Source organism: Cebus imitator, unplaced genomic scaffold (assembly GCF_001604975.1).
Source record: "Cebus imitator isolate Cc_AM_T3 unplaced genomic scaffold, Cebus_imitator-1.0 Scaffold393, whole genome shotgun sequence".
In the NCBI taxonomy this organism is placed as follows: Eukaryota; Metazoa; Chordata; class Mammalia; order Primates; family Cebidae; genus Cebus; species Cebus imitator.
Window position 1 is genome coordinate 13,095 of NW_016107708.1, and position 13,495 is coordinate 26,589.

Consider the following 13,495-nt stretch of genomic DNA (forward strand, 5'->3'; position numbering starts at 1 on the left):
ATGAACTCCTCTGACATGTTTTAATACTAATACTGCAATTTGGGGGAAAAGAAAAAATATTTTAAAAAAACAAAAAAGTTATCTTTTAAAGTCTAAAAACTTTAAACCATTGTTTTAAAAGTCTTACATAGGCTGGGTGCCCCTGTAATCCCAGCTACTTAAAATAAAACATTGAATTAAGGAGGGAGGCTGAGGCAGGAGAATGGCTTGGGCCCAGGAGGTGGAAATTGCCTTGAGCCGAGATCACACCACTGCCCCCTAGCCTGGTAACAGAGACTCATCTGAAAACAAAACAAAAAAAGCCCGACACAGTTCACAGCTATCAGCCAACACACTAAGCAAGCATATGTGAGTGGGCAGAGGGAGCCTTCACATTGGAGTGGTTTCTATAACTCTGTTTACATTCAAAGGCACACAAGAGTGTAAGACTGTGCTGTTGCCCTGACAAGGTCCCATTCTTTACTATAAAGTGCAATCTTAGTTGTCCTTGAGTTAACTTGAATTGAGGTATTTCTTCTTTTGAAAATACAAACTTTTCTAGTTATTTAGCAGGAGAGGTGGTATTTTCCTGTCTTTTTTGGTGAGGGGTTCAGATGTTACATTACCCCTCATTTCTTCCTTCAGGAGAGGACGGCCTTAGCGCGCTGAAGACCAATTAAGTCACCAGCACTCAAAGACCCAGTCTTTCGAGCAGTATAGAATGCTCCATCTTGTTGCATCCTTGATAAAGCCTAAGAACGTCAAATAGAAAAGAGGTACAATTTTAAAAAGGGTTCTACCCTTTTAACAATCACCACTGATGAGAAGCCACACATGCAGACTCCTTTAGATAGCTCAGCTACAGCTACTTTGGCTGAGGTTTACACTGCCAACTTCTGGCCGCTTACTTAGGTCATCTCCTTTCAGGGATAGAATTAGATTGCTGGAGCAAAGGGGAGCTTGCTTTATCAAGTTACTTAAAAATTGGGCTTCCAAAAATGTCACCGTATTGTGACAGGCTTCTAACAGTATCATCCGTTACCTGTGCACTTGTGCCTTAAAAATAATGAAAGCACACTATTGCAAAAAGTTAGTTTATTAATCTATTCACATTCTACCCAATCTATAGAGTTATTATATACTGAAAGAAAATCGTAACCAGGCACGCATGTGCTGGATTGTATTGAAATGTCAACAAAGTCTAATGATTAAGCATCAAAGGCACTACTTTCATGATTATGGTAGAAAATTGTATTATTTTAAAATACTTCCACGGTGCCACAGAACATGCCTATTTTAAATGTTCATCCTTGTCAGCTGTGAGTAATTTTGCTGTGTACTTACCAAAAGTCACAAACCATAAATATTACCTTGTCCCATAAAAGTTATCATTTCCAGTAAAATCCCATGTACTTCCTTGAGCCGGTACTTGAGACACGCACACCTCATACTGTCTAAGTGCATGTCTCTCGGCTTAGGCACTAACGGTTTGTCTAACACACCCATGGGACTGACTGCACTGTGGTATACACAGTAGAAAATGACAGAAATTTGCAAACTGAGCAATAAAAAGAAGTCAAGAGTGGTAAGCGCATTATGTATGTCGACATCGTTAGAAATACAATGGCAAGAAATCATTTCTGTATGGTTATTTGCAAAGGCAAAGGTTCAAAATGTTCAAATTCATTAAGAATAAATTTAATTTGATTAAAACATTCTGAATTATGACCACAAAAGAGATAATATCTATAATTTTCAAAAAAACGTGAATCCTTATAAAAAGCATAAGACATACAGGAAATAGAATGCCGAAAGGTTAATAAGCTCTTCAGTATGTTAATTTTGAAGCTTTCCATTTTTCTAATCACTACTTCATATGACCTAGTCATAAATGTAGGCACTGGTGTTTGACTGAAAACCCACTTACTAACTTCATAGCCCTACCTTCAGATCCCATGCTCTTTCTCTGTCAAGAAGGTAATATGGCAAACTCAGGCCATGCCTGAATGCCAGGGCACGAAGACAGAAGTAGTATCTGGTATAAACGCTTAGAGAAATGTTGGTATTATAATTAATTAGCTCCAAGTACCACCTTTGCAACTCATTCCTGGGGAAGGAGAAACACAACAAAACCAACACAGGACCATGTTAGTTCACTGGGCTATCTTCAAAAACATTATTCTTATGTAAGAAATGTGGTAAAGCTCTCATGTGCTCTAGTTTATTAGAATTCATGAAATAACTCACACTGGACAGAACCTGATCTAGTGAAGAAATACAAGAAAGCATGCAACTTTCCCAATTCTCCTTGAAAACTCAGAAAACAACTTGTACCAGAAACGAAACAGGAATGTAAAAAATGTGTTAATAAACTTGATTTTCCCCTACGCTTTCAAAGACATATTCACGTTTAATATGGAGAAAAATGACATAATCTTAAGAAACATGGTAAAGCCTTCAGCTTTTTTATTTCTTTGAAAAGATGAAAGGATTCAATGGCAAATTCCTTATAAATAGAAATGTGGTAAGGTCTTCAGTTGTTCCAGTTCCACATGAAGATAAGAACTCATTTCTGAAATAAAATCTATGAATATATAGAATGTAGAAATGCCTTCATTTACATGATATTTGCTCCAAGACCCATGATAATACACAATGGAGACAGACCTTATAAATATAAGAAAGCACATTGGATTGGAACCCGGGTAGATTACCAAATACAGAAAAGTTTACAGTTTTCAGAATTTCTTCAACATTGATGTGAAAACTTTCCCTAGAGGGAAATCCTACTAATGTTCATAAATTGAAAAGCCTGATGCAAATTCTTTCTTGTATAATCTTCAAAAAGATACATAAGTAAATGTTATCCTACTTCTGTTTCTCAGTGATTCTTCATTTGAAAGGGTCTCTATATTACTTCCGCTTCTTTTGCAAGAAAACATCGAGATTACAATTTTGTAGATACTTTTTAAACAATACTATATGCATTTAATAGGCAGTTGTTTTCGTTGTCAGTTAACAAAACTTTTCTCTAGTTATTTAAAAATATCACACTGAGCTACTAGAATGGCTCCAAATTCTGTTTTGAAACACATGCAGGTGGGTTCCTACGCTAATGTCCAAACAGGGCATGGCTGCTTGCAATCCATTCTGAATCCAGCACCCCAAGTTTGGGATGAGGAGAAAGACGATGGCCTCCTCTGTACTTGCGCAGCTGACTCGGGGCTCATTCTTGAGCGTTCCATTGCACAACTCAGACTTCATGCTCACTCCCAAGACACCACAATAGTGATCAGATGACAGAAATGATGAATGCCACTTATTAGCTGTCACTATTACGGGACAGGAATACTCTTTACACCTCCAATGGTAGAAAGATCAGAGAGAGACATCTTGCCTAAAATAAGCTCATTTTATGAGATGCCTTCTAGTAGGGTGCCGGCCTTACGCACTGTTTCTTCTGAGTTGAGTTAGAAATGAAACCCCAAGGTGTCAGTATCTGTCACCCCTGGCCACAACAGAATGTGGGGATAAGTTGAATGCACTGAGAGAGGAACAGGCTGGAAGCAGCCCTCTGCTGCATGATTATTCACCTGTCCTGGTCAAAGGTTTTGTTTTTGTTTTCTTTGAGACAGGGTCACACCGGCTAAAGTGCAGTGGCATGATCCTAGCTCACAGCAGACTCAACCTCCCAGGCTCAAGTAACCCATGCACCTAAGCCTTTCAAGGCTTGGAACTACAGCTTATGCCATTCAGCTGGGCGATTTTTAAAAATTCTTTTTGTAGAGACAGGTTCTCACTTTTTGCCTAGGCTGGTGTTTAACTCCTGTGATCAAGTGGTTAGTTACTCCCACCTTGGCCTCCCAAAGTGCCGGTATTACAGACATGAGCCACTGTATCCAGCACTTGGACAAATGTTTAAATAAATACAAAATGAGAGTAATCTTACCACTCTCATAGTAATCACTGTAAAGACTTAATTGTATGAAATCAATACCTCAACAGCACATTTCGTTTCTTGCTTTTAAAGTTTCAATGTTTTATCCACTGGCTAAGTCAACAAATGCTTGAAGTTCTCCGGTATGGAAAGCAGTTAGGATATAAGCAGATACGTGGTTTTCTCATTGGTTTCACTGAAAATCCAGCGGAAACCACTTCCAATATTAATTTCCTATTCATATAACCACAAGGCTATGATAGGAATGTCAATCAGATATGTGAATAATCAGCTGACCAGGACTTAATTTACTATAGGAATATATGCACTTCATAACCTCTTTTCTGTATTTCCATAAACATTTTAACTGTGTAAAATATGGTATTTCATAGAATGATCATGTTTATTAATAGTAGTTATTGAGGAAAACAATTATCCCTACAGGATATGTATCTCCTTAGTTTTTGGTGTTTTTCAAATGGCTGAATAGCATACCCTTTACAAGCACAGCCAATTTTCAGACTAGAAGCTGCTCAGTTTAACTTACATGTATCTGTGTGTGTGTATATGTGTATATATATATAAGTTGTTTACCAATAATGTTTTTAAATTTTATTTCAATTGTTTTTGAGAAACTGGTGGCTTTGGTTACCTGGATAATTTCTTTAGGAGTGACATCAGAGCTTCTGGTTCACCTACCACTTGAGCAGTGTACCCAATATGTAATTTTTTATCCATCACCGCCCTTCCAACCTTCCCTCCTTCTAGTCCCCAAAGGCCACTGTATCATTTTATGACTTTGGATTCTCATGGAGAGCACATGATATTTGGTTTTCCATTCCTGAGTCACTTCACTTAGAATAACGACCTCCAGCTCCATCCAGGTTGCTGTAAAGGCCATTATTTCATTCTGTTTTATGGCTCAGCAGTATTCCATGGTATATATATTCCACATTTTCTTTACCCATTAATTGATGGGCATTGAGGCTTGTTCCACATTTTTACAATTGCAAACTGTGCTGCTATCAACATGCAGGTGCATTTGTCTTTCTCATATGACTCCTTTTCCTTTGGGTAGATACCCAGTGTGAGACTGTTGGATTGAATGGCAGTACTGTTTTCCATAGTGGTTGTACTAGTTTACATTCCCATCAGCAGTGTAAGTGATCAAAAAAAACCTCTTGCCACTGCCTGAGGATCTTCATCTTCATATGCTTTATATGCTTCTATGTCATCAAGAGGTGTTCCTTCAGATTTTCCTAAGTGTCACCCACAAAGCCATTCTTGCTGTCTAGTGGACACTGTGAGAGCCTGTGCTGGAAATGCCTCCCTGGCTCACCCTACCAACCAGCTCCAAGACCCTTCCCTTTACAGCAGTCATGAGGCCAGACTGAAAGAATGAAGCTCCTGTTTCAGTGTCATGTTGCCGTCCATGAGCAACCCCATGATTCAGCAAGATTTCTTGCATTCTCATAGATAACTTGGGGCCCCCCAAGTGTTGCTGTGGTTGCATTAATGACCCAGGAACCTCCTGAGTGTGGTGAGCATTAGGTGATGCCCCAGCAATGTTTCTCAGACTGCCTGAGGGGAACACTGGAACTTCTAATTCATCAGCCCAGTGATGCAACACTCCTAATGGGGAGAGGACAGGGGCACAGGGAACTGTGGCTATTCTGTATCTCAAGGTTTCTATAAAACGGATCTTCAGAGAAAAGCGGGAGAACACCAGCAAATGCAAATACACAATGTATGGCTCAGGGTGAAGCTATACTTCACAATGCAGAGGCCCCAGACCTGTCAATGGGCAAACAATTATTTCAAAGGCCAGATATGCGCTCCTCACAAAGAGACTAGAACTTGCAGACAGCTTGTAAAAGCCATAAGGAAACTGACTTCACTATTATATTTCTCATTGTACACTGTTAAGATATTTGCCAAAAACATTCACCAGAAAAATACTTTTTTCATTTATGAGATTAGTACAACAGTATTTTACCAAGACCTACCAATGAATAGTGAAAAATATGAACTGTTCTTCTGAAGCTGGGGAGAAAGAGTATGTGGTATTTATGCCCATTCTTATTATCTGCATAATGTAACCTTTAAAAGTATTTCTCAAAGTGTTTAAGTTTATGGGAGCAAATAAAGTATTCAAAAATGGTTAGAAAGTTCACAAAAACTGTACAAACTCACATATTGTCAACTGTCATTTTCTCAAAGAGCTTGCATAAGTCCTTATTGCACACAGCCACATTGCTCCCAACCTTGATGGCAAGAAGAGTGGCTCCGAAGATAATCCTCTTCCAGTTGGATGGACAAATGTTGATATCAGCACACTTTAGAAGTCTTTTTATGTATACCTGCAAAACAGAGCACTGGCCTTTGATTTAGCTCAGTTTAAGTGCTGTGATAACTCCTATGAAAAGCCAGAAAACTTCTGGTTTTGACCAGAAAGTAGATGCCTTTTATTCTTATGTTCTACAGAGACTTTGTTTCATCAGGTTAAGTAAGAGGCCATAACACAATCAGAGCCCAAATATTTCTGCTACCTACTCTGCCCAGCGGGGGTGGATTAACACATCCAAGGAACAATGAACTGAGGGCAGTAGCTCTCAATCACAACATACATGAGAACTGCCTAGGAATACACCCTGAAACTCAGCTTAGACATACAATGGCATGCATTCCTGCCCATGAACCAGATGGTCTTGTTACTGCTCTTCATTCCAAGCCCTCCACATGCCCTGGATGTGTGCGCACTGTGTGTGCATGTGTGCACTGAAGTGTGGGGGGAGAAATCAGAAATCCCACCTGCTGCCTTTAATAGCAATTGTTCTGTAATGAGAAATGCAAGGCAACATTTAAACCATAACGATGATTCAACTCAAAGGTGTGTATTTGCTTTCATAAGTTTCTCTTAAAGTTCTGAAATAATTTCAGAAACCTACTTTCATTTAAAATCAGGAACATACTACCCTGTTTACAAGATCAATTTCTTTTTTTTTTTTTTGGAAATAGAGTCCTGCTCTGTTGCCTAGGCTGAAGTACACTGGCTTGATCTCGGGTCACTGCACTCTGCCTCCTGAGTTCAGCAATTCTCCTGCCTCAGTCTCCCGAGTGGCTGGGACTATAGGGGCGTGCCACCATGCCTGGCTAATTTTTGTATTTTTGGTAGAGACAGGGTTTAACCACATTGGCCAGGCCACTATACAAGACCAATTTCTAAAGATGCTTTATAAGTAGAAAATATCTTACCAAACTTATGATTGCTAAGTCAGCATTTAACCTTTTGACACAAAACAGAATACGCATAAATCTGTAAATGGCTATGTGTGTAGGATCAAACCTAAAGTATTCTTCCGGAACCTGTCCTCGCTGAAAGAAGAAAGGACGCAATGTAAGTATCCATTGAAGAGAAAACCTGAAGTGCTCTTAAGACAGCAGTGTTCACATTTGTGCCCATGTATCATTTACAATAATTTTGATTGGTGAGATGTCTTTGAGTTTTTACAATATGAACAGTGGGATCTTAAAATACCATAATGATTTAATACTCATTAACATTCACCTAAATATCATATGAGCTAAAGTTCAGAAAATTTTTGTTCTTTCTTACTCTTTGCCCCACATCATTCTATCCAAATGTAAGCTACTCTTAGGCTTTAATGTCGTACCGATGGTATGTCATTCTCTGCAATAAACTTTGAGAAAATACAGTTTCCTGTAACCACGAGGTTCTAAGCCTATGCTGTTAAATACAATAGTCACTAGCCACATGTGGCTATTATGTACTTGAGGAAGTACATTTTTAAATTTTTATAACATGTAGGTTGATTTAAACTTAAATTATTTTTAACTCTCTTCATAAAAGTCACGCTTCTGTGTTAAAAGTATTTACATATACTCATATTGCTTGATGCTACTAATAACTGTCTTTTAAAAGATACATTTTCTGTTATTTCGATAGATTTACTCATACTAGTTCACTAAACAGAGCTGCAGATCAGTTCTTATTCTAATACATTCTTTTTACAACACCTAACAGGACTAAATGCAACATGAAATGGGGAGGATTTAAAGATGGCTTTGACTTCAGCATGAAACAAATACAAGTCTATGATAAAAATACAACCTCAATAAAAGTGCCACTTACATTAAATGGGAATATACATTCGTCAAAGATTTCCAAAGTTCTATTTCCATCTCTATAAAATAAGAATGTGCATTACTTCAAAAACTGTTAATATCTTAGTATAATACCTGTTTAGTATAATAACGCCTCCTATGTGCTTTGGTGTTTACTTCACCAAAGCAAACAGTTTTTACAAATTCTTCTCCTGGATCCTGCCCTGCAGAACCTTTCCCGACCTCTTCTTCCTCAGCACATCATATCCTGTACTGTGAACTCTTTTTCACAATAACCAGTCAGAGCTGCCTATAGGTATTGACCCTCCCTAACAGGCAATGGCAATAAACCAAACATATTTTCTGTCTTCTTAACCACACATTGAAACACAAGAATGTTTTACAAAGCAGTAGTGTTGGGCAACAAAGACTTTAGGACTTTAATAAATGTACATGTGATTCCGATTTCCTAGCTTCCTTTCTTTTTAGTCCTCTGTAATATACTTTCATGATGAATTTATTTATTTTCTGTTGCTCGAATTAAAAACTCATCTGCCCTTTTATTTTAAAAGAGGCTAGTCTTTGATTAACTTTAAATTTTGTAAAACTAATGCATTGTGCCTGTGTGATAAACCAGTGGTTCTCCAAATGTGCCCTGTGGAACTCTGGGGATCCCGAAGACCCTTTCTGAGAAGGCCTAAGAGGTCAACACTGTTTTGTTTTGTTTTTCTTTGTTTTATTTTGTTTGTTTGTTTTTGTTTTTCTAAGATGGAGTTTCACTCTTGTTGCCCAGGCTGGAGGTCAATGGTGGGATCTTGGCTCACTGCAACCTCCATCTCCCAGGTCCAGGCGATTCTCCTGCCTCAGCCTCCCAAGTAGCTGGGATTATGAGCGCCTACCACCACGCTCAGCTAACTTTTGTATTTTTAGTAGGAATGGGGTTTCACCATGCTGACAAGGCAGGTCGTGAACTCCTGACCTCAGGTGATCCATCTGCTTGGCCTCTCAAAGTGCTGGGATAACAGGCCTGAGCCACCGTGTCTGCTAGACACTGTTCTGATAATCATACTAATTCAACCTCAGAAAGTTGATACAAATTTTTTTTTAATTAAGAAAGTAATACAAAGACACTGACTACTTTTTCATAGACACTTGCCATAACTGTATAAAAGCAAAAGTGTATAAAGCTGCTGGTTTCTCAGCCTAAATCAAGGCAGTGGTACCAATTACACCGGTAGTAATTCTGTTCTTTATTGTCCCTTACAGTTAAAAAGCAGTCTAAAGTAATTAAGAATGTCTTTGTTGAGGTGGTAAAAATTAATGGTATTACTAAATCTTGACATGTCTCTTTAATATTCTGAATCTGTAGAAAGCTAAGAAGAAGCGCTATTGCTGACTGCTGTAGGGATGTGTTTAAAAAAAATTCATGATTTAATTGTGAGCAGAACATTCACTTTTTTCACAGAACACCATTTTTATTTAAAAGTATTACTGTGCTGGTGCAATGGTTCACACCTCTAAAATCCAAACCCTTTGGGATACCAAAGCTGGCAGATTGCTTGAGCTCCTTCAGAAGTTCGAGTAGCCTGGGAAGCATGGTGAAACTGTCTCTACCAAAAATACACAAAAATTAGCCAGACACGGTGCCACACCTCTGTGGTCCCAGCTACACAGGAGTCTGAGGTGAGAGAATTGCTTCAGCTGAGATCATGCCAATGTACTACAGCCAAGTGACAGAGTGAGACTCAGTCTAAAAAAAAAGGACAACTACCATTCTCAAAAATAAATGAACGGAGGCTGTCACGTCAAGGAAAATAAACATGTGTTCCCAATGATAAATTAAGCTTTCCTGAGGACTCTGAAAATCTTGCTCCTTCTACTGCAGGCTTGACAGCTTTTCAACACTTAGAGTCTTTTAAAATAATATTGGTGGTTAAAAGTGATTTTTGACACAATAAAACATAAACCAATATATTCCAAATAACTAATGCATGATAATATAAATGCAAGTATGGGGGAAAAGATCCATTTACCATGCAAGACAGATTACTGATTACTGATCAAATGAATTTATTAATATGTATAATACCACTGCAACTAATTTTAAAAAGTAGCACTTGTCAAGTTTTCAGTTACTATTAAATACCCACAGCTGTCTCAAAGCTTTAAAATGCACCTTTTACCAACTACATACTTGCATGAGATTAGGTCATGTCATTGCTTCCCTTTTTTGACTACAGGCATGCACTATCATGCCCAGCTATTTTTTGTATTTTTAGTAGAGATGGGTTTCACCATGGTGGTCAGGCTGGTCTCAACCTTCTGACCTCAAATGAATCTGCCCGCCTTGGCCTCCCCAAAGTGCTGGGATTGCAGGTGCCTCCCACCACACCTGGCCATCTTATTGCTTCTTAAAGTAAATTGCAAAGAAAGACCTAGAGAATCCAGCTGTCTTCTATTAAGTGTGACATTTAAGGTCTTCAATAATATAAATACATGACACTTTTTACTCAACTTTTTGTTGTAGAAAATCTATTTTCTTATTAAAATTATTATGGTAACAATATTGTTCTCAAGGAGTATTTTCTGTTGTCACAAACTGGGTCATGGGTAACTACTGACATCTACTTGGTACAGGCCACCAGTGCTGCTAAACTTTCTGCAATGCACAGGACAGTCCTCGTGACAAAGCGTTATCTAGATCAATATATCAACAGTGGTAAGGCTGTGAAATCTAAACTAAAAATAGATTTTGAAAAAAATCTCAAGTTTATAGTTCTATGACAGTAAATATCAATATCATCAATATAAATACATACTCTTTGAGATTGCCAATCATCTAAGAATTAAAAGTGTTAAGGACCAAAGAAAACACAAATAATTTGCTTGGATATTTGAGTAGGCGCAGTGTAGCTCATGATGTCTAGAGCTGCGACCTAAAGAGCTTGATAGCTTGCAGAGTAATTAGCCAGAATAACAAGACAGTTTTTTAAAAAGCTCACCTTTTCTTGATAAGATAATATATCTCCAAGGCCACACTGTGGAAGGAAAAACATTCATAAAAATAGATGTTATCATTTGTTAGACCTGAAGACATTTTTTAAAAGGGTGTGGTGGAAACTCTCCTAGCGGCCCTGAAATTAAAACCTTCTAGTTCAGAACAGTACCATAAGGGCACTTGGTTGTTTTCATTTCTTGGGTTTTAGCAAAAATATGAGAACAAAAATGCAAGGCAATATAATACGCTGTTAGAAAACGTGTTTCCGTAGATGATAATATATAAATAATAACATATTTCCCTGTTATATGTTCTTCTACCCACAAAACATTTCATCACATGCAATTTATTTTATGTATTTATTTATTGTGTGACCCAGAGTCTTGCTCTGCTGCCCAGAGCAACCTTGGCTCACCACAACTTCCAACCACTGAATTCAAGCAATTCTCATGCTTCAGCCTCCCAAGTAGCTGATACTACAGTTTGGTGACACAATGCCCAGCTAATTTTTGTATTTTTAGTAGGGATGAGGTTTTGCCATGATGGTCAGGTTGATCTCACACTCCTGGCCTCAAGTGATCTGCCTGCCTCAGCCTCCCAAAGTGCTGGGATTACAGCTTGAGCCGCCAAACCATGACTCATGCAATTTATATCTATGTGTACATATGTTTAAATTTCAGCCACACAGTAGTGGTTTCTTTTTGAAGATGTTAGGCCCTGCATTTTAGTTTAGTTCACTGTCTCCTACCCACCCATTTTTTAAATTATTTCCCAAAAAATGCATAACAAAAGTGCTTTATAACAAAATTAATTGAAATTGCTTTTGCATAATTACTAGAAAATGTATTAGTAAACATAAGCTCACATGACATCAATGATAAGGTATAGCAATCCTAAAATAAGCAGTGCTAACAAGGTAGTGTAGCACGACACAGTGTAATATCAATAGCAGGTATCTTCAGTTAGTTTAACTGAAATATTTATGAACAGATACAACTCTTCAGATATGTAACTGTATTCCTAAGTTACCCACTGATGCTGTGTATCAGAAAACAAGAGGTTCTCTTACTTAAGCTATGTGCTTCCATTTGCCCTCAGCATCTACAATGAGGTTCAAAATAACTAAGGGAAGACAAATCTCAATTTTAGTAATAGCACTTTTTAAAAAGCCTGTAACATTAGCACTTCAGATGGATATGTCTATAGTGCTTCAAGTAGCTTTCATCTCTGAAATAATTTCAAAATCACAGAATTTGAAGTTATATGCTGGAAAGGACCAATGACCTTACGAGACATTTAATCCAACACTCATTTTACAGGTCAGGGAAACAAATCTTAAAACTGACTTGCCCAAGGTCACAACAAACAGGAGCAGTTTCTTGCCCTAAACTCAAATTAGGCAGTGGCTCTAAATTTTGCTGCACATTAAAATCACCTGAGAAGCTTTAATAACTGCCTCATTTTCAGTAATTAGCATTGGATATAACTTTGGCCATCAGGGTTGTTGGTAAAAGTTTCCCAGGTGATTTCAATGTGCAGCAAAATTTGAAATGATTGAGTTGGGGTGAAAATCAGAATCTTCTGGGATGCTTTCCTTCACATAAAGATGCTATGTTTTCCTAAAAGACTTCTCAGTGCCTGGAGATAGAGGGAAAGTGGAGATTGGTGGACACATGTATTTGCAGACATGTATTTTGAAGACAAACTTCTCAAAAGTGATCCCAATGAGTTCCACCTATCCCACTGATAACGGTGGACTACTAACTTGTGATGAACATTTTTCAAAATCTTTTCCTGAAGCCAATTTGCTTTATTAATTTGCTTAATAAACCTCTATTTCACCAAAAGTGAACACACCATAAAGGTATCAAATAAACAGTAACACTTTTTCTGAAATGGCTTATTTGCTAAGAGATTTTTCCCTCCACCATGATGTAGAAGATGAAAAGAGAAATTGATACTTAATATTTAGAATCTGGTATCAATACATAGTTGACTCCAATTTCCTAAACTGATTGAAGAGGAAAACCAAATGGCTGAAATAATTTTAATCTGTCCCTTGGCAGTATAGTTGTACTCACGATTTTAGTGTCATTTTAAAATGAGGGCAGCTGGCTGTGGTGTCTTCAAGAAAAATGGTCGAGCATGAGCTGAATTTCAAAGAATAATAATCCTCATATATCTAAAGAGGAAGGGAAGGATAAGGTAAACTTATCAAAGTGTTTTTTTTTTTTTCAGTTAAAATGTCAAATGACAAAGCACTAAGATATTTCTTACACTCCGTGAACTGCCTAAGTGTGATACCATGTGCACTATATAGAAAAACCATTGGAGGCTCTTAACTTCCAGAGATGATATTGAGATATGAGTTAGAAAATGCTGCTCTTAATATGCTACCTGTCATCAAACCTAACAAGGATTTTATGAATTTTCTTTACATATAATGACAAAAGTTT

The 13,495-nt window shown here is 37.7% G+C and overlaps 2 protein-coding genes across 2 annotated transcripts in view; both read right to left on the reverse strand.

Annotated features, from left to right (window-relative positions):
* Positions 1 to 434: 434 nt before the first annotated feature.
* Positions 435 to 7,893, reverse strand: LOC108289166 (cyclin-Y-like protein 2). Its single transcript, XM_017508513.1, has 5 exons — positions 7,864 to 7,893; positions 7,172 to 7,291; positions 6,110 to 6,276; positions 1,924 to 2,086; positions 435 to 731 (listed from the first exon to the last, which is right to left on the reverse strand). The coding sequence occupies exons 1-5, from the start codon at positions 7,891 to 7,893 to the stop codon at positions 621 to 623; spliced, it is 591 nt and encodes a 196-aa protein (XP_017364002.1). The 3' UTR covers positions 435 to 620.
* A 97-nt stretch (positions 7,894 to 7,990) lies between these two features.
* Positions 7,991 to 13,495, reverse strand: part of LOC108289173 (cyclin-Y-like protein 2) — an 11,070-nt gene continuing 5,565 nt past the window's right edge. The window contains exons 3-5 of the mRNA XM_037731352.1: positions 13,121 to 13,221; positions 11,044 to 11,079; positions 7,991 to 8,121 (exon numbers count right to left, since the gene is read on the reverse strand). Coding sequence (XP_037587280.1) covers positions 8,031 to 8,121; positions 11,044 to 11,079; positions 13,121 to 13,221 — 228 coding nt within the window. The 3' untranslated portion in view covers positions 7,991 to 8,030. The remainder of the gene's footprint in view (positions 8,122 to 11,043; positions 11,080 to 13,120; positions 13,222 to 13,495) is intronic.

Coding starts and splice junctions, on each gene's coding strand:
- LOC108289166 (XM_017508513.1), bottom strand. CDS start 7,893: ATGAGTAAATCTATCGAAATAACAGAAAAT. Junction 6,277..7,171: donor ACTTAGCAATCATAAGTTTG/GTAAGATATTTT, acceptor TCTGTTTTGCAG/GTATACATAAAAAGACTTCT. Junction 732..1,923: donor AAAGAGCATGGGATCTGAAG/GTAGGGCTATGA, acceptor TGACGTTCTTAG/GCTTTATCAAGGATGCAACA.